Source organism: Pelodiscus sinensis, chromosome 3 (assembly GCF_049634645.1).
Source record: "Pelodiscus sinensis isolate JC-2024 chromosome 3, ASM4963464v1, whole genome shotgun sequence".
In the NCBI taxonomy this organism is placed as follows: domain Eukaryota; kingdom Metazoa; phylum Chordata; order Testudines; family Trionychidae; genus Pelodiscus; species Pelodiscus sinensis.
The window spans coordinates 142,638,913-142,665,090 of NC_134713.1; the positions used below are offsets into that span (position 1 = coordinate 142,638,913).

The 26,178-nt window shown below is 46.7% G+C and overlaps 1 protein-coding gene across 3 annotated transcripts in view; it reads left to right on the forward strand.

The window, feature by feature from the left end:
- Positions 1 to 26,178, forward strand: part of DNAH8 (dynein axonemal heavy chain 8) — a 615,913-nt gene that overhangs the window by 375,787 nt on the left and 213,948 nt on the right. For all 3 annotated transcript variants that reach the window (XM_075925079.1, XM_025186355.2, XM_025186358.2), the window contains 4 exons: positions 3,451 to 3,537; positions 3,693 to 3,800; positions 7,327 to 7,461; positions 23,420 to 23,581. In XM_075925079.1, coding sequence (XP_075781194.1) covers positions 3,451 to 3,537; positions 3,693 to 3,800; positions 7,327 to 7,461; positions 23,420 to 23,581 — 492 coding nt within the window. The remainder of the gene's footprint in view (positions 1 to 3,450; positions 3,538 to 3,692; positions 3,801 to 7,326; positions 7,462 to 23,419; positions 23,582 to 26,178) is intronic.

Here is a 26,178-nt window from a genome sequence, read left to right on the forward strand (position 1 = left end):
CCCAAAGCTGCATAAGGACAATAAGGAAGCAGCTCTCCATACCTTGGATGTCCACAGGGTATTCGCCTTTTACCTACAGCATACAAACCATTTTGCAAAACTCCACGACTAGCTTCATACATCTGACATATACCTTAACACAAAGAGAACCCCTGCCAATCACATAAGATCACTTTGCAAGAGCTGTGGTAGCCACAACAACATTCCTACAAGGTGTTCTAACAGAACAAATTTGCAGGGCTGCCACATGGCGTCGATGCATACATTCACGCAGCACTAAACCAGCCAGACATATGGGCTCTGTCTACACTGCACCCCTTTTCCGGAAAAGGGATGCAGATTAGACACTTCGGAATTGCAAATCCATGGGGGATTTAAATATCCTCCGCGACATTTGCATTTACATGGCTGCCGCTTTTTTCCGGCTTGGGGATAAGCTGGAGAAAAGCCAGTCTAGATGCGATTCTCTGGAAAATATGCCCTTTTCCGGAGGATTTCTTATTCCTACTTGAAAGTAGGAATAAGAAATCCTCCAGAAAAGGGCTTATTTGCCAGAAAATCGCGTATAGACTGGCTCTTTTCTCCGGCTTATCCCCAAGCCGGAAAAAAGTGGCAGCCATGTAAATGCAAATGCCGCGGGGGATATTTAAATCCCCCACGGATTTGCAATTCCCAAGTGTCTAATCTGCATCCCTTTTCCGGAAAAGGGGTGCAGAGTAGACACAGCCATGTAGATGTGGGAACAAAGTTCGGCCAAACAATACTCTTGGCAGAGACTCTCACCTTCGGACGCTCCCACCTCCTAGTATGACCATTGCTTCATAATTACCTAACGGTGGAATATCCACAGGGATACTCCTCAAAGAAGAAGACCTAGATCCATTCCTTTCTGAATATATTGGTTCTGATGCTTTCGTGTAGTTAATTAATGTACAGGCATTCTTAGGTTTTCTGCATCAGAATTATATGAAATCAGACATTGACATAAACTTAGTATATGTATTTATATTAAGGCTATATAAATAAATGCAAGTGATTAATACAAAACAAAGTAGATATTTTTAAAAGTTGTGGTTAATTACAGTTTTATGAATTACTGTTAAAGCAAATGACTGCAGTGTCAATGCAACATCAATCAGATGTACCCTGACTCCAAGATAGTTGCAATTACTCAAAGATGCCCAGTCAAAGCAACAGCTAGTACATTTTTCAGAGGCTTCAACTTTGTAATCTTGCTGTGATACAGGTCATGTATTTCTGATGAAATGATTTCTTGGAAGGACTAATTGGAACATACAATTTGAAGAACATTTCTTGGACTGAGGTTGCTATTCACTTGCAATAGCATTGGATAAGCTTTTGAACCATGGGTTTGTAGTGACCCTAAAACTCTGTAAGCATACACTGTAGCAGCTGGCAAGATTAATTTGATTTTGGTGGTTGTCTGTAGCACAAGAGCTGGAGGCGAAAGCATAGTTAATGCGTAGGTGGTACTGCAGACTTGAAGTATTTCAATGGTATTGGAACTGAGCCTTGAAAAAGCTACAGGTAACCATCTTTTTATCCAGAGACCCATCTGGCAGCTTTTAAAAAATAAACTTCCTTTTCAAAAGACGTGAACTTTTGCTTCTTTATTCAGTTAACTTTTTCTGATATTTAATCACTTCATATCATGAGAACATAATAGGACTTTGCCAGCGTCTGCCAAGTGATTAAGTACAGTAAGTTAAGAGGGTCAAAATAGAAGTGTGCCATTAACATTCATTTAAAAAACAGCATTACTTTCTTTTGCATTAATTGTCTGCATTAACTGCAATTGACAGCCCTAAAAAAAATGTACATTCATAAGTTGCACTTTCACGGTAAAGAGTTTGCACTATATTATCTTTTTTACAGTGCAAAGATTTATAATACAAATAATATGTAATAAGCACTGTGTACATTGTACTCTGTGCTGCAATTGAAAACAGTATTTTTGAAAATGTTGAAACAGAATAATAAATTTCAATTAGTATTCAATGATTGTTTAACTATGATTAAAATGACAATCATGTTTTTTAAATCTGGTGATTAATTGTGATTTTTAAAATAATTTGACAGCCCTAATTTAGATGAATGTATAGTAATTCAAATGTTGCTTTATTCTCTTCTATACAGTTGAGGGTATGTCTACACTAGCCCCCCAGGTTGGACTAGGGTGGCTAATGTAGGCATTCAAACTTGCAAATGAAGCCTGGGATTTAAATATCCCAGGCTTCATTTGCACGTTCCTGGGCCGGCGCCATTTTTAAATCCCCTTAGTTCGAACTGCCTGCCCGCGGCTACACGCGGCACTCAGAAATTAATCCGAACTAAGTCCTTAGTTCGGATTAACTTCTGACTACTGCGTGTAGCCGCGGGCAGGCAGTTCGAACTAAGGGGATTTAAAAATGGTGCCTACCTGGGAACATGCAAATGAAGCCTGGGATATTTAAATCCCAGGCTTCATTTGCAATTTCGAATGCCTACATTAGCCACCTTAGTTCGAACTAGTGTAGACATACCCTGAGAGAGTTTGTGTGTCTGTCTGTCTGTGTGTCTGTCCATCTGTGAATAAGTATGTTGAAGAACTCCTAAATGGTAAGAGCTAGGGCCACCAAATTCGCTATTCGTCATCCTCTTACAATAACTTAAAGGTCAGGGCTTGGATGTGCCTGGAATGTGATTGTTTCTCAGATAATGTAAAGGAAGAGATCTATTGGTAGGCACAGTTATACTGCAAAATAACCACAGGAGGGTGGGTACATCTGTGAGATTGTGGCCAGGTGGGGTAGGGCTCTGGATATTTCCAGCCACTGTCCATTGGCAAGGTTCCCATACTGGTGTGGGAATGGTTGCCCCACTGTGCTGACCCTTATTCCCCACAATTGGAGCCCAAATCATTCCCTCTTTCAGAGCTTGTCTAAATTCATTTGGGGTTCTGATCCCATTTGGGGAGTGGTATCCCAGGAAGCTGGGCCCTAAACCGCATTTTCCTTGGACCTGAAGAGATTCAGTGTCTTTACTACTCCTCGAAGGAGAGGGGGGCAGTGATCTCAGCTTATTGCCTTGGCTGATGGGGGGGACCAGGGAGCTGGCCCAGCAGTACCAAACGGTGAAAAGCTCCAGAGAGCAGGAAGGTGAGTATAAGTGGGCATGTCAGTCCTCCAGGAGAAACCCCCTCAAGGGATCTTCTGTGACAGCACCCCATTACAAACCACAATTATAGCAATGCTGTTACATTTGTAGCTATTTGTTGTGATATTTAATTATTAAACAGTAAACAAAGGGCTGAGCTACATTAATCTGGATATGAATAAGCCTTAAATATTTTAGTAATAATTAACATTCCTTAAATAACTGGTTTAAATACTAAAAAAAATTGTAAAGTTCTGTAAATAAGTATTATATTTTATGTATTTTTATTTATAGAATCCTGGGTATGCCGGGCGCCAGGAGCTACCAGAAAATCTAAAAATTCAGTTTAGAACTGTGTCAATGATGGTTCCAGATAGACAGGTACAACTCATTACTTAGCTAAACAGAAATCAAATACAGTGTTTTAAGGTTTAATGCGCTACATTTAAAAAAATAGCTATTTTCCATTTTTGCCTTTCCTTCCAAATTTTCAGAAAAATTAATGTATTTCTTAATAATTATATGTTATATTTCAGATAATTATGAGAGTTAAGCTTGCAAGCTGTGGGTTTATTGATAATGTGGTCTTAGCTCAAAAATTCTTCGTACTTTACAAACTTTGCGAGGAACAGCTCACTAAGCAGGTATGTTTCCTCATCTTAAAATATTTGTAATACTACTTTTCCCTTTAGGTTTTGATCTGTGCACATCTGTTAGAATTTTAATGTTATTTTTTTTTAAAGTTTGAAATATATTCCAACAAAAAATCTATTTATAAAATATATAGTGTGGGAAGGTCCTTGCCCAGGCCCTTTGTCCTGGGGCACCTTCTTCAGCCATAAATCACCAGGAGACCCTCTCCTGTGCAGTCACCCTCCTCTTTTTATTGCTTGTGCTAATTTCCCATCACCTTCTATTTACAAAGCTTTGTTTTCTCAGCAACTAACTCAGCTACCTCCTCCTGGCTGGGGAGCACTCAGCCACTCTCTGGCTCCTCCCCCTCCACCACTTCTCTGGCTATCCTATCTATGCTTCTGGCTAATAAGGCCCTCAGCTAGCTCCATTAGCTCATCAGGCCTGGGCTTGCTCAGCTGGCTGCTGTAATTGGCCTTTTCAGCCAGGCTGTGGTGGCAGAGCTCTGGTTTAGCCAGTAATCTATCACACACCTCCCCCCTTATGAATCCTGGGGATCCTGTTTAGGGGTTCCACCTTCCATGAGCCACTCTGGCCCTGCTAAGGGGTTTCCTTCGGGGAAAATCCCCACTCATGCTCAGGCACTCCTAGGGACGTCCTTAGGAGGCTCCTTTATTCCCTCTTTGCAAAAATTACAGTGATAGGGGTCTGGCCTATAAAATTTAGCCCTTGCCCACAGGTCCTCATACCCCATTGGGGCCCTTCCTCTGATACCAATTTTACCTGCACTGGGGGGTCAGGGTCCCCCCCCCTTCATGCAGTAGCTTATGTGCCTCAGTTTTCCTCATCTCTCCATTCGGGATCGATGTCTCCTTTTCTGGGAACTGCTCTGGGAAGCAATCCAGTTGCACCTTCTCTCCTTAGGAGGGTCTAGCACTATCAGAAATGCTTCCCACTTGTCTGTCCCCATGGGTTTAGGACACCGCCCTATTATGTGCCTTAGCTCCCCACACTTCTAGCACCACCAGCTACTCTTCTGTCTCCCTTGGGGGCAGAGGGGAATCTCTCATCTTTCCCTGAGGCTCCCCTCTCTCTCTCTGTCTGTGGCAGGCCAGTCACAGTCCTGACCTATCACTGCTGGGTACAGTTGCTGGACCACTACTCCCACCTGCTTCCAGTGGAATCTGTCCCTCACTTTCAGTGGCACCTCGGCTACTGGGTAGGACCTCTTGTCCCTTTAAATGCATTCTATTGTCATCTGTGCTCCAGGGACTATCCAGTGTGGCCTCACCAGCTCCTTCCACACCAGTGAGTGGGCTGACACAGAGTCCATTAGCCCATGCAGGGCCTTCTTCCCCACCGCATCGGGACAGTGGGCAGACTCTACCTTTTACCTGGACCTCCCACCTGAGTCCACCCACAGAATCCTACATTCTCACAGTCCATACTTTCTGGGTAGTCCCACTTCCTATGCCCTGCCTTCCTGCACTGCCAGCTGGTCTTGTGCCAGCACCCCCAGGTGTACCTCGGGGTGCCTCCTTCCTTTCCAGCCCTATCCCAAAAAGAAGCTCCTCCAGCTTCCTTCCTGGGTCCTTGACCCTGTAGAGTTGGCCTTCTCTCCAGAGAATCTCCACCCTGGTATACTCTTCTGCCAGCCTGACTGCTGCATCCATTGTTTCAGGCTTATGGGCGCCTGACCCACACGTGGATATTCTCTAGCAAGGCTTGTAGCAGCTGTTCAAGTACAAGTGAGACCATTAATTCCTGCACTGTCCGTGTCTCTGGTTTCAGCCAGTGGGTTGCCCAGTCTACTAACTTTTGTGCAAATACCCGGGGCCTCACTGCTGCTGTCCATTGGGCTGACAAACTTCTCCTGATATTTTCCCATGGACAGCCCCACCCTGTCCAAAATGACCACCTTCACTGCCTCATAATTCTGGGCTTGTATATCCCCCAAAGCCATGTAGGCTGCCTGAGCCTCTCCTGCCAGCTGCCATGTAAGGAGCCAGACACAGGGCCCAGGTAGCCCTTTCCCATCCAGCGCCCATGGCTGCTCGCTCAAATGTTCCCAGAAAAGTGTTTGGGTCACCCGTTGGCCCCATTTAACAGAGTCCCAGGCCTGGTAGTCGGGTGCCATCCCCTCCTTCAGGACTCACCACTTGTTAGAGGAGTGGTGCTTGCTGCTGCACCTTGCTCTGCTCCTTGGATGCCTTGGGAGTCAGCAGCATGTGTTGGGAAGGAACAGGGCTTGTACTATCACTGTTTCCTGATCCAAAAGAAATTTGTCAGCAGGCAACTATTCCTTTTGTAATCTAAAGTTTGTCAAGCTGCAATGCTTCAATATCTCAGCGTTGGAACAGAGGGGCTGGCTCTCAGCCCTTGATCGCCAAGACACATACTTTCCTATTACAATACACCCCGTCTAGAGTTGATTTTTCTGATTCATCATGGGTGATAACCACTATTAGTACAAAGATCTTCCTTTTGGACTGTCCATGGAATCTTGGGTATTCTCCAAGATTCATGCAATAGTCACTGCCTACCTAAGAAAACAAGGTGTTATCTTTCCAAACTTAAGGATGGAAAGATGGCGTCTCCTCAAGGCTCCATCCAAGACCCATGTTCTCTGAGCTGTCTGTATAACAATAGACTTGTTCTTGAAGCTGGGCCTCTTTGTGAAACTTGGGAAATCCACTTTTAATATTGGTACAACTAAAATTCATCTGCGCACAGTTGAATGCCATATAGACTCATCATATACTAAAACTGGAAGGGACCTCCTAGGACATGCTGTCCTATCATGGACAAAAAATGACACTCTGTGATGCCCCAGGCTTCCAATTAGGGGCACTACTTTCTAGTCACCTAGATAAGCACCCATACGGACATCACTCAAAGAAGCAGAAAAGGTTACTCACCCTGAACAGTAACAGGTTTTTTAAGATGTGTCCCCGTTAGTGCTCCACTACTAGCCTTCCACTCCTCTGCTTTGGAACCAAAAAAACATAATCCCCGTGGAAGAGAAGGAACTGGAGGCATTTGGACACAGTGCTATATATATGTTGTATGCACTGTACAAAATGGGGGAGATATTCATGTGTGATCTGATGGGTATGTTTAAATAGAATCATTCTTCGTTTACACTAATGTTGTTGAGAGCAGATGCATACTATAGTCTTTGTGCATTCACTGACGCTATATCTACATTGCAGAGCAATTTCAGGATACCAGAAGTATCCCAAAATAGCTATTCTGTGTCTTTTGAGTACACCCATTATTTCAAAATATAATGGGCTCACTATTCTGATGTCCCTGTAAACCTCATTCCACAAGAGTTAAGGGACATTTTGGAATAGTGCTTTATTTTGAGGTAAGTATGCAGTGAAGATGCACCCTGAGACAGGTAACACTGGTTTGACTAATTTTGTAATAGGCCCAGGCCTGCATAGCTTAACACACAACTCTGAGTATAGATCTATTGAAATATATCTGGAGACTTCCAATTATTGATACGAATGCTATTATTTCCTTTTTTAGGTTCATTATGACTTTGGTCTGAGAAATATCCTTTCAGTTTTAAGGACTCTTGGAGCTCAAAAGAGGGCCAGACCAGATGACAGTGAACTGAGTACTGTTATGAGAGGCCTAAGGGATATGAACCTCTCTAAACTGGTGAGAACCTATCAGTTTAAGATTTCTGCAGTGTATGATTGAATGTCCTAAATGTTTTTCACAGTTTATAGTTTTATATGCTTTAAAAAAAACCCTTACATACTTTTAAACTAAATTTTTAAAATATAGACTAGCATGCAGCTCAATGAGCAGAATGTGATTATCAAATCTGAAAACGTGCTGTGCATGGGAAGAATGTTATTTTCTTTACTAAAGTAAGTATGCACTGAGTGATGAGCATGGTAAAAATGAACAGATTATCTTGAGCGCTCACTTAAGTAGATTGCTTTTTGTAGTCAGTCTTTTGTGTGGTCCAAACTTGTGTACATAGGTACCCATCTAAAATATACATAAGTAGGCATATTCAAAAGTTGGTGTGCATCTAGTTAAAATGATGTTCTTCTCTGAGAGATATCTCTGTTGGTGTTCAATTCTGCCTGTTGGCGCATCACTACACCTGCACCCAGAGAATTTTAAAGAAGTGCCCATATGAGCTGTACATGTCTGGTGCCTGCCTCATGTGCTGTTGGTTGTTGAAGTATCGCATTCATGACCCAGAATCCTTAGTTGCTCTTCAAGTAGCATCCCTATAGGAGCTCCACTGTAGGTGTAGGTGAGCCCCTGCACCACTAATCGGAGATTTTTGGTAGCAATGTCCACTGAGCCTGTGCGTGCGCTCTCTCTCTTTCTGATGTGCCCCAAAGCCATCTAGCACTGTCTCTAGCACTGCCTGGCTGGAAAGCCTCTCACTTCCTTCTCAACTGCCTTTCACTTTACACGGAGAGAACATAAAAAACAATGAATAGTATAGCAGCACCTCAGGGTAGGTCTACACTACCACCCTAGTTCGAACTAGGGTGGTAATGTAGGCAACCGGAGTTGCAAATGAAGCCTGGGATTTGCATTTCCCGGGCTTCATTTGCATCTCACCGGGCGCCGCCATTTTTAAATGTCCGCTAGTGTGGACTCCGTGCCGCGTGGCTACACGCGGCACGGACTAGGTAGTTCGGACTAGGCTTCCTAGTCTGAACTACCGTTACTCCTCGTTTCACTAGGAAGCCTAGTCCAAACTACCTAGTCCATGCTGCCGCGGACATTTAAAAATGGCGACGCACGGCGAGATGCAAATGAAGCCCGGGAAATTCAAATCCCGGGCTTCATTTGCAACTCCGGTTGCCTACATTACCACCCTAGTTCGAACTAGGGTGGTAGTGTAGACCTACCCTTAGGGAGGGGAAAGGGGAAGGGGGGGAGGGTGGAAGAAGGCCCCAGTGGGGCATGCAGGGAGAGTTCAGTCCTCCTCCTCTACCTGGAAGCTCTCCTGCAGGGCTTCCCGGATCCGGATGGCCCCCCGCTGGGCTTCCCGGACGGCGGCGGTGCGGGGCTGAGCATACCCTTAGAGACTAACAAAACATGTAGATGGGATCATGAGTTTTCATGGGTTGTGCCCACAAAAGCTCATGATCCCATCTACATGTTTTGTTAGTCTGGAAGGGTATGTCTACACTAGCCCGCTAGTTCAAACTAGGGTGGCTAATGTAGGCATTTGAACTTGCAAATGAAGCCCGAGATTTAAATATCCTGGGCTTCATTTGCATGTTCCCGGGTCGGCGCCATTTTTAAATCCCCTTAGTTTGAACTGACTGCCCACGGCTACACGCAGCAATCAGAAGTTAATCCAAACTAAGACCTTAGTTCGGATTAACTGTTATACCTCATTGTAGGAGGAGTAACAGTTAATCCGAACTAAGGACTTAGTTCGGATTAACTTCTGACTGCCGCATGTAGCTGCGGGCAGTCAGTTCGAACTAAGGGGATTTAAAAATGGCGCCGACCCGGGAACATGCAAATGAAGCCCAGGATATTTAAATCCTGGGCTTCATTTTCAAGTTCGAATGCCTACATTAATCACTTTAGTTCAAACTAGGGGGCTAGTGTAGACATACCCTAAGGGACTAATGTAGACATACCCACCAGGGCTTAACTCGAAATAAAGTATACAAATTGTGATATGTTGATTGAGTAGCTTATTTTAAAATAGCTTATTTCAAAATTGGGAGCGTCTACACAGCACTTATTTCGAAATAGAGCACTCTTCCTCCAACTTCCCTTATTCCTCGTACAATGAAGGTTATAGGAGTCAGAGTAAGAAGTCCTCCAGCTTGACAGTATTCAAGCTGACATTTTGAACAAACTGCCTGCTGTCTAGACACAGACTAGGTTATTTTGAAATAATATTGCTGTGCAGACGTCCCCTAAAGTGCTGCAAGACAATGTATTGTTTTTTAAGTTTTTTTTCAGGTGGGGTATGTCTACACTACAGCGCTAATTCGAACTAACTTAATTCGAATTAGTTAATTCGAACTAAGCTAATTCGAACTAGTGCATCTAGACTAAAAAATTAGTTCGAATTAGCGTTTTGCTAATTCAAACTAGCATGTCCACACTGAGTGGACCCAGAACTGAGGTTAAGGATGGCTGGAAGCAGTGCCGGCAGGGCAGCAGATTAGGACTTAGAGCGTGGAGCTGCTGCCTCAGGCTAGCTGAGGGCTGTGCTTAAAGGGACCCAACCTCCGCCCCGGACAGAGAGTTCTCAGGGGTGCCCCGCTTGCAAAGCAGTCCTTGCTTGGAGTGCCCACATTCGGCACATCACAGCACTCGGCCATCAGCCTGGCTGCGCTTGCCGCAGGCTGCCATCCGGAGGGGGGGGGGGTCAATCAAGAGGCTTCAGGAGAGCTTCCACCCTGAGAAGTCCGCAGAGCCACCCCAGTCCTCCCCATCGGGGGCTCGTACCCCATTCCTCCCTCACCTCCTTCCACTTACCCCTCCCTAGCCCCCCTTCCTGATGTACAAAATAAAGGACACGTGTGTTCAAAAATAGAAACTCTCTTTATTGAAGAAAACTCGGGGAGACTGGGAAAAGGAGGTGGGAGAGGGGAAGAGAAAGGGTGAGAGAGGGGAGGGCAACTAAAATGATCAGGGGTTTGGAACAGGTCCCATATGAAGAGAGGCTAAAGAGACTGGGACTTTTCAGCTTAGAAGAGACTGGGGGGGGATATGATAGAGGTCTATAAAAGCATGAGTGGTGGGGAGAGGGTGCATAAAGAAAAGTTATTCATTAGTTCCCATAATAGAAGGACTAGAGGACACCAAATGAAATGAATGGGTAGCAGGCTTCAAACTAATAACAGAAAGTTTTTCTTCACAAAGCAAATAGTCAACCTGTGGAACTCCTTGCTGCAGGAGGCTGTGAAGGCTAGAACTAGAACAGAGTTTAAAGAGAAGTGAGATAAAGTCATGGAGGTTGGGTCCATGGAGTGGTATTAGCCAGGGGGTAGAAATGGTGTCCCTGGCCTCTGTTTGTGGGCTAGGGGTCTCAGTGGACCACCTTGATTTTCATGCACACCTGCTCCTGGGTGGCCAGGCTGGCAGCTATCCTGCCCTAGACGGCCACTTTCCTGTGCCTAGTGCGGAGGTCGTGGATGAGGTCCACGATCTCCGCACTAGACCATGCGGGCGCCCGCCTCTTGCGGACCTGGGCAGGCTCCCGGGAGCCGCCAGCATTGTCCCGGGAAGAGGCGGAGGGCTGGGTGGCAGCGGGTGGCTGGCTCGAGCCGTGCCAGGTGCAGGGTCTGCTGGCTGGGTGCTGGCAGGCTTGCACCTGGCACGGGCTCCGTAGCCATCCCGTGCCCCTTTAAGGGCTCCGGGGCCGAGAGGGGGGCAGACAAGTTTCCCTGGTGGTGCCCAGAGTGGCCATCAGGGAAAGCTGGGGAGGGCTAGCCTCCCACTAGTTTGAATTAAGTGGCTACACAGCCCTTAATTTGAACTAGCTAATTCAAACTAGGCGTTAGTCCTCGTAAAATGAGGTTTACCTAGTTCGAATTAAGCGCTCCGCTAGTTCGAATTAAGTTCGAACTAGCGGAGCTCTAGTGTAGCGTCTATCAAAGTTAATTTGAACTAAGGTCTGTTAGTTCGAATTAACTTTGTAGTGTAGACATACCCTTATAGACTAACTCAGCTACCTTTCCAAAATGGTATATCATTAGCATAATTAGTAGCTGTTTCTGTTTCTTTTGTTCTCCCTAATAGTGTTTTCTTTTCTTTCTTTTTTTAACTCCCTTGGGATTAAAAAGAAGAGAGAAAAAACCCAACTTTGTTTCTTATTCTGTCAGGGGCATCTCTCTCTCTCCCCCCCCCCCTTCATATTTCCCTCCCCCTGGGAAAAGAAAAGACGATCTGCTTGCTTCTGCATTTCTCAATGCTAGAGATTGATCTGCCTCCAACTCTCACCTAGCAGCATTCTTAACTGTACCTGTTCTGAGAGGTGCCTCTCCTGTACACAGGCATTTTTAGAGATGGTACAGTAACTCTTTCCCTGGGTACCAACATGATCGGTCTCCAGGATACCAGAGCTCATGGTGGTCATGTTACAGGAAGCTGATAGAGAAGGTTCAAATTTTTAAGCACCAATTGTTTGGTTGGTTAAATCATTAGCATGTGGAAGGTAGTGTGATAGCCAGGTAATATCATTATTCATGCCTTTGTGATGGCTCCCAAACTTGCAAATGAAGTTAAGTTCCAAGGCTTCCCTGTGTATTTGGCTTTTGGAATTGGCCTGAAACAACACGATGATTTTGAAATCCATTAATGAATGCCCGGACAACTTAAAATGTTCTCCCACAGGTTTCTGTGTGTTGCCTTTTTGGATATCTGATTTGTGTCCATTAATTCTTTCCCATAGAGACTGTCCAGTTTGGCCAATATACATGGCAGTGGGGCATTGCTGGCATTTGATGGCATAGAGCACATTAGTGGATGTGCAGTTAAATGAGCCCCTGATGTAGTGGCTGATGTGGTTGGGTCCAGTGATGAAATCGCTTGTGTAGATGTGTGGACAGAGTTGGCATCAGGGCTAATTGCAGGGGTGGGTTCCTGGATGAGTATGATGGAGGGGTGCTGCATGGTTATTGGAAAGAATTTGTCTACGGTTAGAGGGTTATGTGTAGGAGAGGATTGGCCTGTCCCCCAAGACCTCTGAGAGTGAGGGGTCATTTTCCAGGATAGGCTATAGATTGTTGCATTGGATGCTTTGGAGAGGTTTAAATTGTGGGCTGTAGGTGATGACAAGTGGTGTTCTGTTGTTTTCTTTTCTTGGCCTGTTTTGAAGTAGTTCATGTCTGAATACTCTTCTGGCTCTGTCGATTTGATTTTTCACTTCTTCAAGTGGGTATTTCAGTTTTAAGAATGCTCTATATAGATCATATAGGTATTTATCTCTGTGGGACTGGAGCAAATCTGGTTGTATCTTAGGGCTTGGCTATAAACAATAGATTGAGAAATGTGGTATCTAGAGGCATGAAGGTAAGTGTAGTGGTCGGTAGATTTCCGGTATAAGGTGGTGGAAATGCGTTATGTAATTATACTGTAGTATTAAGGAAGTGGATCTCTCATGCGGACTGGTCCAGGCTGAGGTTGATGGTGGGGTGGAAGTTGTTGAGATCCCTGTGAAATTTTCTTTCCTGTGGTTCCATATGATGAAGATGTTGTCAATGTAACATAAGCAGAGTAAGGATGCTAGGGGGTGAGAGTTGAGGAAACATTGTTCAAGGTCAGCCATAAAGATGTCATGCAGCTGCCCATGGCTGAGCCACCGACTTGAATGTCCCTGTGGGTGCTCCAATACTGTCCTTCCTTCTGGCTAATTTGGAGTTCTTGGCCTCTTCAAGGAGTCTCTTTCCAAGGTAGAGAAGGAATTGATGGCGGGGGGCAGAGGGCAGGAGGCTCGCTCATGCATGATGCCAGCATACTCAGAGCATGTGGCTTAGGATCCAAATATGCGCCAGCTCCAGGGACACTGCTCTCCAGACTTTGATCCTCAGGACGGGGGGCACACAGATACCTGATGTGGAGTACGAGCACCCCTGTGGACGCTCATCTTGAAGAAAGTCAGTTAATGCACAAGTGGTGAGTAACTTCCTCTTCTTGAAGATGTGTGTTCCTATGGGTGCTCCTAAACCCACTCTCCTCCCCTCTATTTTGGAGTTCTATATAGGACTCCATGGTAGAGAAGAAAGTGAGAAGCTTTCGCCTGTGCAATGCTACCAAAAATCTCTGATTAGAGGTGCAGATGTGCACATAGATCTACAGTGGAACACCCATAGGGACACACATCTTGAAGAACAATTGTTACTGCACAAGGTGAGTAACTTCCTCTTCCTTCACAACCATCCCTGGCCTGATACAGAGCTCCACATTCCCAACATATCTAGTTAGTCAAATAGGAAACTTGGTACCCCCTTGGTACCTTAAATCAAGAGGAATTGCTAATAAATAAATAAATAAATAAATGCATACATACATACATAAGCAAAAAACGTCCATGCCTTATAAAGAGCAGATCATACAAAAAAATGGTTACCAGTGAGTTCACTATCATTGGTTCTGACAGCATCATGCCTCAGCATCCATTATACTCTGGGAACATCCAACACTGGTCATAAAACGGCTGCTCCTGGCATCCACCATCCCAATACCAGAGCTAATGACACTAAAGATGGTGCTAGTACTTATTTGCACCTTAGGACCACTCCCGAAACGGTATCATAGAGTCAACTTCAGCAATAACCTGCACAGCCTACAGTACTATCCGCACAAATAATACCAGCCCTCCCGGCACCTATATCATCAGTGCCAAGTCCCTTTCTGCTCAACAGTATTTTGAGTGTTTAATCCATGCCAAAATCTCCACTTTTTGGTACCAGTGTTTCCCCAAGGCCATCAGTACTTCACTTGTATCTGTCTCTGATCCCATCACAGTTTTCCAGTGATGATGATGATGATGTGACTAAAGGTATACTCTCGCCTCATTACTCTCTCATGTCAGAATACACTCAATGGCTGTACAATCCAGGTCTCAATCATCTTATGACTGAGACATACCCTTGTATGGGACCCCCAGACCTTATCTAGGCCTAATTGGAGTCTAACAGAAGACATTATAGCAGACACACTGGCCTTTGTATGGAAGTGTCCAAATGGCCTCCACATGTACGTACAACAGAGGAAGACTTTCAGGAGGACCCAGGATCACAGCAACCTGCAGATGCTGCCCTCGCCACATCTCCATCCACTAATTCAGCCTCTTCTCTTGAGAAGTCCATATTGCCCCCAGCACCTCAATCAGTGGATGATTTTTTCCCTGTTCCAGGATCTGTTTAAAAAAGTAGACAATTAACTTACTATTGTCTGCCAGGAGGAGTCTGAAACTCCACTTGAGTTAACTCATCTTATAAACTTCCTCCTCAACAAAGATATCACTACCCATCAAAGCTGATATCATGGATGTGGTAAAAACAATTTGGCAAACACCAGCCTCAATTGATCATAAATATTATGTCCCATCTAAGGTGTCCAAATTTTTATGTACACATCCAGTTCATACCTTTCTAGTATGAGCATAAGAACTATGCTATGTTCATGGATTTAATCAACAACATTCTGTAGGCAAAGAGATAACAATTCAAATCATTAGTCTCCAAAGGCCATACTATCACCTACACCGCACTCCAAAATTCTCTGAAAACCACCAACACTGCAGCTAACTATATTGCTATGGCTATTGTCATGTGGAGGGCATTGTGGTTTATATCTTTCATATTTCCTTATAAGATACAGAAAACAGTGGAAGAACCTCCTCCCCCCCCCCCCCCCCATTCAATGAAGAGACGCTTTTTGCGGCAAAGACCAATCAGGTCCTTCGTAAAATGAAAGACTCATGAGCCACATTCCACAGTCTACTTACTCAGCATCCATAACCCAGCTACCAGGAGAAAGTGTTATTGGTATGAACCATACCAGCATTCTAGATATCCTATACTCAACAGAGACCATACGAACAACAATGACAAAGGCAAAGGATTCAGCAACAACACCAACCACCATCAATGGTCTATGCCTTGTGCCTCTACTAAACACATTTCAGTCTTTGGTTGAGGGTCTCAAAGACCTCTCACCAGTTCTAATGATTGATACTGCCATCCAAGTCTTTGGAGATTTGTTTATGCCTTTTTTACACTGAGTGGGCAGCTATAACCACCAACAAATGTGCTCTAGAAGTCATCCTCTTGAGCTCTCGAAGACACCTCTCATGAACTACTGTTATGACAAGAGGTAGCTTCCTCAATTGGGAGCTGTGGAGTTGGTTCCCACATAAGACAAAGGGAAAGAGTTTTACTCCTGCTGCTAGGGCTGTCTGGTGACTTATCTTCAGTTTCAGGAGACTAAAGTTTATAAGGGAAAAAAGATTTTGGATTATTGTCACTTTAACACAAAGGTGGGCAATAATTGGATCACAAGTCAGGCTTGCTTTGCCAGAATTAGCCCCTAGCAGACCTCCAGAATCTTTATGTACCTGCACATCTGCAGGTGTGACCCCTCCCAGCTCCCATTGGCCATGGATCACCATTCCCAGCCAATGGGAGCTGATGAAAGCAGCGCAGACTGGGAGCAGCTCTACCTGCAAACATGCAGGTAAATATTGTGTTGTAGTCTGTCAGAGGCTAACCTTGGTGAACTGCATCCAACTGGTGGGCCACTTATTGCCTACCCTTGCTCTAACAACTATCATACCAGTGCTGGAATAGAGGGATTGGTTTTCAATCCTTGACCTCCAAGACACCTACTGTCACGTGACAATACATTCCACTCACAGGTGTTTTCAGATTCATGTTGAGCATGGACCACTACCAATATTGAGTTGTACCTTTGGGACTCTCTGCAGCACCCTATGTCATTTCCAAGATACTTAGGCTATGTCTAGACTGCAGGCTTCTTTCAGAAGAAGCTTTTCCGGAAGGGTATGTCTACACTGCAGCATTAATTCGAGTTAACTTTAATTCGAAATAGTTAATTCAAATTAAGCTAATTCGAAATAACACATCTATACACAAAAATTATTTCAAAATAGCGTTCTGCTATTTCGAAATAGCACGTCCATACTGAGTGGACCCTGAACCAAAGTCAAGGCTGGCCAAAACCAGTGCCAGCAGGGCATCAGGTTAGGACTTAGTGTGTGGGGCTGCTGCCTGAGGCTAACTGAGCTCCGTGCTTAAAGGGACCCTACCCCAACCCTGGAAAGACAGTTCTCAGGGTTCTCCGCTTGCTTTTCTACCTCGATGAGGGACAGCAAAGCAATCCTGTCTTGGAGTGTCCTGAGTGCCCGCACTCGGGACACCACAGCACTCGGTCAGATGGAGCCATGCTGGGCATGCTGGTGCATCTCGTGGGGTCGTTGCCATCATCCCAGCTGCACTTACTGCAGGCTGCCATCCGAAGGGTCTATCGGGGGGCTGTCAGGATCCAGGAGGCCCTGAGGGAGAGCGTCCACCCCAAGGAGCCCTCAGAGCCACGCAGGTGCTCCCCACTGGGGGCTCGTGCCCCATTCCTCCTTCATGTCCTTCCACTTACCCCTCCCTAGCCCCCCTTCCTGATGTCAAACAAAAGACACATATGTTCAAAAATAGAAACTGGGTTTATTGAACAAAACTGGGGGAGAGGGGATTAACCTCTGGGGAGACTAGGAAAAGGAGGTGGGAGAAGGGAAGAAAGAGGGTAGGAGAGGGGAGGGGAAAATCTGGGAGGAGGGAGTTGGAAGGGGGAAGCAAGGGGAAGATGGGGGAGGGGAAGCACAGGGCTCAGGGTTGGGGGTCTCGCAACTTGACTTTCATGCTAACCTGCTCCTGGGTTCACATGTGGCCTTTGGTGGCCAGTCTGGCAGCTATTCTGCCATAGATGGTTGCGTCAATCCTTCTAGTGCAGAGATCATGGACATTGGGGGCACCCCTCCCTCTCCTCCTGCAACCTGAATAAAGTCCATGATTTCCACCCTGGACCAGGAAGGCACCCGCCTTCTCTAGCCCCTGTCAGGCTCCTGTGAGCTGGCAGACTGCTCCTGGGGAGCAGTGGAGGACTGGTTGCCAGTGGCTTGCTGGCTCATGTTTTGGGGCCACTGGATCAGGGGCCCCGGAGGCTACTGCTGGCTCTAGGCTGGCAGGTTTGGAGCTGGTACAGGCACTGTGGCCAGAGTCTACCCCTTTACTGGCTCCGGAGCTGGAGGAGAGGAGAGTAAGTTTTCCTGGTTGTGCCCAGAGTGGCCACCAGGGCTCCCTCGGAGGGCTGGATGTCCCCTATTTCAAATTAAGTGTCTAAACAGCACTTAATTCAAAATAGCTATTTTGAATTTGGCATTACCCCTCATAGAATGAGGTTTACCAAATTTGAATTAAGCTCGCCGCTATTTCAAATTAATTTTGAAATAGCGGTTTACATGTATAGACGCTATTAAAGTTAATTCGAAATAATGGCTGTTATTTCGAATTAACTTTGCAGTGTAGACATACCCTTGAGATCTTCTGGAAAAACTTCTTCCAAAAAAGGGCATCCACACAGCAAAAGTACATCAAAAAAGTGATCTGCTTTTTCGAAAGATAGCGTCCACACTGAATGGAAACTGTCTTGTGGAATGAGGCGTACAGATAGATCGGAATGGCTACGTAGTTCGAACTATCTAACCTGTGCCGCGTGTAGCCGCACGGCACAGGGTTCGCACTAGCCGGCTTTTAAAAATGGTGGAGCCGGCTTTATGCTAATGAAGCCCGGGAAATTCAAATCCCGGGCTTCATTAGCAAGTTCGGTATGCATACATTACCCCCCTAGTTTGAACTAGCGGGGTAGTGTAGACATACCCTTAGTTACATAGTGTAAGGGTTTTCATCAAGGGGAAGTTGACCTTTTGCTTGGATGGCAATACGCGCGAGAGGCCTGGCCAGCAAAGAGCCTGCTTCCACAACCATGTGATCACCTTTAATCCTTCAAGCACGGCAGGCAGAAGAGCCAGAGAGGGCAGTATGTGACCAAGAAGAGAACTGGCAGCATGTAACTTCTAGAAGGGGAAAAAGGCCAACACGGGAATCCCCCGATGCTATAGAGGTAAGCAATCGCTTTCAAGCTCTCTCCACAGGCTCTGCAGTGCTGAAAGCTCTGGAAGGGACCTCACAAGGAAGAAACCAGAAGGGAACACCATCTACTGGAAAGCATGGAATGCGTAGTCCTACAGATGGGGGTTCCACAGCCACCACGCCCAAAAGGAAACGACGGGTGGTGGTGGACGGGGACTCCCTTCTAAGAGGGACTGAGCCATCCCTCTGCCGTCTGGACCTGGAATCTCGAGAGGTGTGCTGCTTACCAGGAGCTCGCATTCAGGATGTCACTGAGAGGCTTACCAAGCTGATCAAACCTTCGGATCGCTACCCCTTCCTGCTTCTCCACGTGGGAACTAATGATATGGCCAAGAATGATCTTGAGCGTGTTACTGCGGATTATGTAGCGCTAGGAAGAAGGATCCAAGAATTTGGAGCGCAAGTGGTATTCTCCTCCATCCTCCCTGTTGAAGGGAAAGGACTGGGCAGGGATCGTCGAATTGAGGACGTAAATGCGTGGTTGCGCAGATGGTGTCGCAGAGAGGGCTTTGGTTTCTTCGACCATGGGACTCTGTTCCGGGCGCAAGGATTGTTAGGAAGAGATGGGATCCACCTAACGAAGAGAGGAAGGAGCATCTTCGCGGGCAGGCTTGCAAACCTAGTGAGGAGGGCTTTAAACTAGGTTCGTCGGGGGACGGTGACCAAAACCCTGAGGGGAGTGGGAAAGTCCGATACCAGAAAGAAATGCAGAGAGGAAGGGGCAAGAAAGGAGGACCCATGTTTCGAATGGAGAAGATAGGACGATCAACTGGTTACCTGAAGTGTTTGTACACTAATGCGAGAAACCTGGGCAACAAACAGGAAGAACTGGAGGCCCTGGCCCAGACCAAGAAATATGATTTAATTGGGATAACAGAGACTTGGTGGGATGACTCGCATGACTGGAGCGCTGTCATGGAAGGGTATAGACTGTTCAGGAACAACAGGCAGGGGAGAAAAGGAGGAGGAGTTGCACTATATGTAAGAGAGCACTACGATTGCTCTGAACTCCAGTGTAAAGAGGGAGAAAAACCTGTTGAGAGTCTATGGGTTAAGTTTAAAGGAGCAAACAACAGCATTGATGTTGTGGTTGGTGTTTGCTACAGGCCACCGAATCAGGTGGATGAGGTAGATGAGGCTTTCTTTGGACAACTGAGCGAAGCTTCCAGATCGCAGGACCTGGTTCTCGTGGGGGACTTTAATCACCCTGACATCTGCTGGGAAACCTATACGGCAGTTCACAGGCAATCCAGGAAGTTTTTGGAGAATGTTGGGGATAACTTCTTGACACAGGTGCTGAAGGATCCGACCAGGGGCCATGCGCAGCTTGACCTTCTGCTCACAAACAGGGAGGAACTAATAGGGGAAGTGGAGGTGGGTGACAACCTGGGAAGCAGTGATCATGAGATGGTAGATTTCAGGATCCTGACCAAAGGAAGAAAAGAGAGTAGGAAAATACACAGCTTGGACTTCAAAAAAGCAGATTTTGACTCCCTCCGAGATCTGATGGCAGAATCCCCTGGGATGTTAACATGAAGGGGAAAGGAGTCCAGGACAGCTGGCAGTATTTTAAAGAAGCCTTATTGAAGGCACAGAAAGAAACCATCCCGACGCGTAGCAAGAGAGGCAAACATGGTAGGAGACTGGACTGGCTTACAGGGGAAATCCTTGGTGAACTTAAGCACAAAAAGGAAGCTTACAAAAAGTGGAAACTTGGACAAATGACCAGGGAGGAGTTTAAAGGTATAGCTCGAGAATGCCGGGGGGTTATCAGGAAGGTGAAAGCGCAAATGGAATTGCGACTGGCTAAGGATGTGAAGGATAACAAGAAAGGTTTCTACAGGCATGTTAACAAGAAGAAGGTGATCAGAGAGGGTGTGCGGCCCCTAATGGATGAAGGAGGTAACCTAGTGACAGATGATGTGGGGAAAGCTGAAGTACTCAATGCTTTCTTTGCCTCTGTATTCACGGACAAGGTCGGCTCCTGGACTTCTGCGCCTACTGACGCAAGAAGGGATGAAGATGGACAGCCCGTGGTGGGTAAAGAACAGGTTAGGAACTATTTAGAAAAGCTAAACGAACATAAATCCATGGGTCCAGACTTAGTGCATCCGAGGGTACTGAGGGAGTTGTCAAATGTCATTGTGGAGCCTTTGGCTATTATCTTTGAAAAGTCGTGGAGATCGGGAGAAATCCCGGGTGACTGGAAAAAGGCAAATGTAGTGCCCATCTTCAAAAAAGGGAAGAAGGATGATCCAGGGAACTATAGGCCGGTCAGTCTTACCTCGGTTCCTGGAAAAATCATGGAAGGGATCCTTAAGGAATCCAATCATGAGGAAAGTGATTAGTCAGCATGGATTCACAAAGGGCAAGTCGTGCCTGACCAATCTGATTAGCTTCTATGATGAGGTAACTGGCTCGGTGGACATGGGGAAGTCAGTGGATGTTATATACCTTGACTTTAGCAAGGCTTTTGATACGGTCTCCCACAATATTCTTGCCAGCAAGTTAAGGGATTGTGGATTGGATAAATGGATGGTAAGATGGATAGAAAGATGGCTAGAAGGCCGGGCCCAGCGGGTAGTGATCAATGGCTCGATGTCAGGATGGCGGTCGGTTTCTAGCGGAGTGCCCCAAAGTTCGGTTCTAGGACCGGTTTTGTTCAATACGCTGAGGGGAGAGGTAGATACGCTTGAGGGCAGAGATAGGGTACAGAATGACTTAGACAAATTGGAGGATTGGGCCACAAGAAATCTGATGAGGTTCAACAAGGACAAGTATAGAGTCCTACACTTGGGACGGAAGAATCCCAAGCATAGTTACAAGCTGGGGACCAACTGGTTAAGTAGTAGTTCTGCAGAAAAGGACCTGGGGGTTACAGTGGATGAGAAGCTAGATATGAGTCAACAGTGTGCCCTTGTAGCCAAGAAGGCTAATGGCATATTAGGTTGCATTAAGAGGAGCATTGCCAGCAGATCCAGAGATGTCATGATTCCCCTTTATTCGGCTTTGGTGAGGCCACATCTGGAGTATTGTGTCCAGTTCTGGGCCCCGCACTACAAAAAGGATGTGGACGCATTGGAGAGGGTCCAGCGGAGGGCAACCAAAATGATTCCTACTTCAAAGTAAGACCCTCCGGAAAAGGGCACTTTTTCCGGAGGATCGGGGCCAGTGTAGACGCTCTTTTCCGGCTTTTTTAAAAGCCGGAAAAAAGCGGCGGACATTTTTATTTAAATGCCGCGGGGGATATTTAAATCCCCCGCGGATTTCCCTACGACGACTAGTGAAATTTACATGCCCCTTCCGGAAAAGGGGCCAGTGTAGACGTAGCCCAGGTGTTTAACTCTCAGCTTGACAAAGCCCTGGCCGGGTTGATTTAGTTGGACTTGGTCCTGCCTAGAGCAGGGGGCTGGACTTGATGACCTTCTGAGGTCTCTTCCAGTTCTATGATTCTATGATTCTATGATCACACAGGGCACTATAATGGATACTCAAAGTGGCTGAGTAAAAGCCTACAGTGCTTTTCATCCTACTCCAAAGCCCTATGATGTAGAGCAGTGATCACCAAACAGGTGATCTGGATCTACCAGTAGATCTTGAAGCCTCTGACAGGTGATCCTAACTGGTTTGGCCAAGAGGCTATCAAGTGCCAGCACTTCAACTGCCTCTCCCTCCACTGTTGTGCACCTCCTGCTCTTTGCCTTGGAGCTTTCTCTCCTCCCAGTGAGCCTCCTGCTTGCTGTGCAGGGCTGGGGAGGAAAAAGAGGGGCACTAATATCAAGGTGCCCCCTCTCCCACTCTGTGTCCTTTCTCCGCAGAGCAGAGAAGGGGCACAACAGGACTTGGGATGGAGTTTTCTGGCTGCTTTAGGGAGTGGTCCAGGGCCAGGGCAGGGGTGAGCCTGCCATAGACCCACTGTACTAACATCCAGGAGCCACCTAGGTAAGCAGGGCCCAGCTAGATCCCCCATCCTGAAACCTTACCCCAGTCATGAACCCCCTCCTACATCCCTAGCCCCTACCCTAGCCCTGAGCATCCCTGCATCTAACCACTGTCCCAGAGCTTACACCTGGAACCCCCTCCTACTCCCCAACTGCCTGCCCCAAGAACAGCTCAGAGCCCCTTTCACACTCCAGATCCCTCAATCCAAGCCCAGAGCCTGCACCCCAACCCTTTGCTCCAGCCTGGTGAAAGTGAGTGAGGGCAAGAGGGCAAGAGAGGGCAGATGGAGTGAACAGGGGCAGGGCCTCAGAGAAGGGGCAGGAGGGAGGTGGGGCAAGCACATTTATATTTTGAGATAGCTCTTGGATTGCACTTTAAATTCAAAAAGTGATCTTGTGCTTAAAAAGGTTGGAGACCACTAATGTGTTGAGGGGATTGCTTTACAGTTATCTGCAGTGGAGCACCGACAGGGACATCTCTCAAAGAAGAAGAGAAGGTTACTCACATTATGAGCAGTAACTGAAGTTCTTTGAGATGAGAGTACCTGTTGATGCTCCACTGCCTACCCTTCTTCCCTCTGCTTCGGAGTTTAAACCAGGCTCTGAAGTAGAGAAGGAACTGAGAAGTCCAGGTCACACATGATACTTCTTCAACAACCAATGGCATGTGAGGCAAGCACCATGTGTGCACAACCTGTAAGGGCACTGCCATAAAACTCCTCAAGCAAAGGTACAGTGATGCACCAATACTTGGAATGTAGCATCCACAGAAACACTCATCCCAAAGAATTTCAGTTACTGCACAAGGTGAGAAAACTCCTTTTCCTCCTTTTTTGGAAGCTTGAATTTAGGAGCATAATCAGCATATAATTTTGAAATAAGCTCCTAAATTGCTTAATGGTCATTACTGTAATATAATGATTCATTTTGATTTTATGACAAAAGAAAACTATCGTATGCCTACTTGTATTTTTTAAACTACCTCCCCCCACCATATTTCAGGTTGATGAAGATGAGCCCTTATTTCTTAGCCTCATCAATGACCTGTTCCCTGGGCTACAGTTGGACAGTAGTACATATGTTGAACTACAGGCTGCAGTCTCTAATCAGGTTGAAGAGGCAGGATTGATTAATCATCCACCTTGGAATCTTAAGCTTATTCAGGTATAGTACCTTATTTTTCAAAGCCTTCAGACAACCTATAGATCATAATACATGCTCTTGAAATCAGTATGTCAATAATCCTTTTTGCATATCACATTCTCTGCAGCCCATAATGCATAGGATATGCTCCCAGAAATAGTTCTCTCTGGGGGCTCTAGTATTAAACTGTGGCTGTCCTGATTCTTAGCCCGTGGGTTCTCAATCTGTCAAGGAATAGGGATCTGTATATCACAGGGAGTTCTTGCCCCATTTTCATTGACTGGACCCTTGAGCCCGAGGAGCATATGCTCACAATAGAGCCATAGAAGTACTCCATTTCAATCTATTTATACAGGTATAAGAAATCCTTTTCTGCACTCACAAATCTCCAACAATTCAGAGGTGAATGGGTCTGTTCTCTTGTCTCGGGTACCACGGTCAGCTGAACATTGTAACACAGCCCTAGCTGACAACTTCCTCTTTGAGGGTATGTCTACACTACAGCGCTAATTCGAACTAAGCTAATTCGAACTAGTGCATCTAGACTAAAAAATTAGTTCGAATTAGCGTTTTGCTAATTCGAACTAGCATGTTCACACTGAGTGGACCATGAACTGAGCTTAAGGATGGCCGGAAGCAGTGCCGGCAGGGGATCAGATTAGGACTTAGAGTGTGGAGCTGCTGCCTCAGGCTAGCCGAGGGCTGCGCTTAAAGGGTCCCGACCCCCACCCCGGACAGAGAGTTCTCAGGGGTTCCCCACTTGCAAAGCAGTCCTGGCTTGGAGTGCCCTGAGTGCCCACACTCGGCACATCACAGTACTCGGCCATCGGCCCGGCTGCACTTGCCACAGGCTGCCATCTGGGGGGGGTGTGGTCAATCAAGGGGCTTCAGGAGAGCTTCCACCCCGAAAAGCCCGCAGAGCCACCCCAGTCCTCCCCATCGGGGGCTCGTACCCCATTCCTCCCTCACCTCCTTCCACTTACCCCTCCCTAGCCCCCCTTCCTGATGTACAAAATAAAGGACACGTGTGTTCAAAAATAGAAACTCTCTTTATTGAACAAAACTCGGGGAGACTGGGAAAAGGAGGTGGGAGAGGGGAAGAGAGACGGTGGGAGAGGGGAGGGCAACTACAATATCAGGGGTTTGGAACAGGTCCCATATGAAGAGAGGCTAAAGAGACTGGGACTTTTCAGCTTAGAAAAGAGGAGACTGAGGGGGGATATGATAGAGGTCTATAAAAGCATGAGTGGTGGAGAGAGGGTGCATAAAGAAAAGTTATTCATTAGTTCCCATAATAGAAGGATTAGAGGACACCAAATGAAATGAATGGGTAGCAGCCTTCAAACTAATAACAGAAAGTTCTTCTTCAAAAAGCAAATAGTCAACCTGTGGAACTCCTTGCTGCAGGAAGCTGTGAAGGCTAGAACTAGAACAGAGTTTAAAGAGAAGTGAGATAAAGTCATGGAGGTTGGGTCCATGGAGTGGTATTAGCCAGGGGGTAGAAATGGTGTCCCTGGCCTCTGTTTGTGGAAGGCTGGAGATAGATGGCACGAGACAAATGGCTTGGTCATTGTCTTCAGTCCATCCCCTCCAGGGTCCCTAGTGTTGGCTACTGGGCTAGATGGACCTTTGGTCTGACCCAGTACGGCCATTCTAAGCTCAGGGCTCAGGGTCGGGGGTCTCAGTGGACCCCCTTGATTTTCATGCACTCCTGCTCCTGGGTGGCCAGGCTGGCAGCTATCCTGCCCTAAACGGCTACTTTCCTGTGCCTATTGTGGAGGTCGTGGATGAGGTCCACAATCTCCGCACTAGACCAGGCGGGCGCCCGCCTCTTGCGGATCCGGGCAGGCTCCCGGGAGCCGCCAGCCTGGTCCCGGGAAGAGGCGGAGGGCTGGGTGGCAGCGGGTGGCTGGCTCGAGCCGTGCTAGGTGCAGGTCTGCTGGCTGGGTGCTGGCAGGCTTGCACCTGGCACGGGCACTGTAGCCATCCCGTGCCCCTTTAAGGGCTCCGGGGCCGGGAGGGGGACAGACGAGTTTCCCTGGTGGTGCCCAGAGTGGCCACCAGGGAAAGCTGGGGAGGGCTAGCCTCCCACTAGTTCGAATTAAGGGGCTACACAAAATGAGGTACCTAGTTCGAACTAAGCGCTCCGTTAGTTCGAATTAAATTCGAACTAGAGGAGTGCTAGTGTAGCGCCTATCAAAGTTAATTTGAACTAACGTCCGTTAGTTCAAATTAACTTTGTAGTGTAGACATACCCTGACTTACTTCTAGATCTTCTGCAACAACAACGATAGTATGGGTGATGTGCAAAGGTGAAAGTAAGCCAGTGTTCCCTGGTGTGGCTCACTGGTAAGAGATTGGTCCCCAGAGTATGGGGCTCTTGATGTTGGTGACCCCGATACACTAGTGGGCCTGAGCCAACACCCATAGCCCTCCTTGGCTGGTGTAGCCATAGCGCTCCCAGGCTTCAGTGCCGGCACTGGAGCAGCTGGATTGCATGGTTCCTACCACACTGGGGAGCACCAACGATCCAACAGCATGGTCAGAAGAGAGATTAAAGAGAATAGAGATTAGAAAGACTTGTATTTTTCAGTTTAGAAAAGAGGCGACTAAGGGCG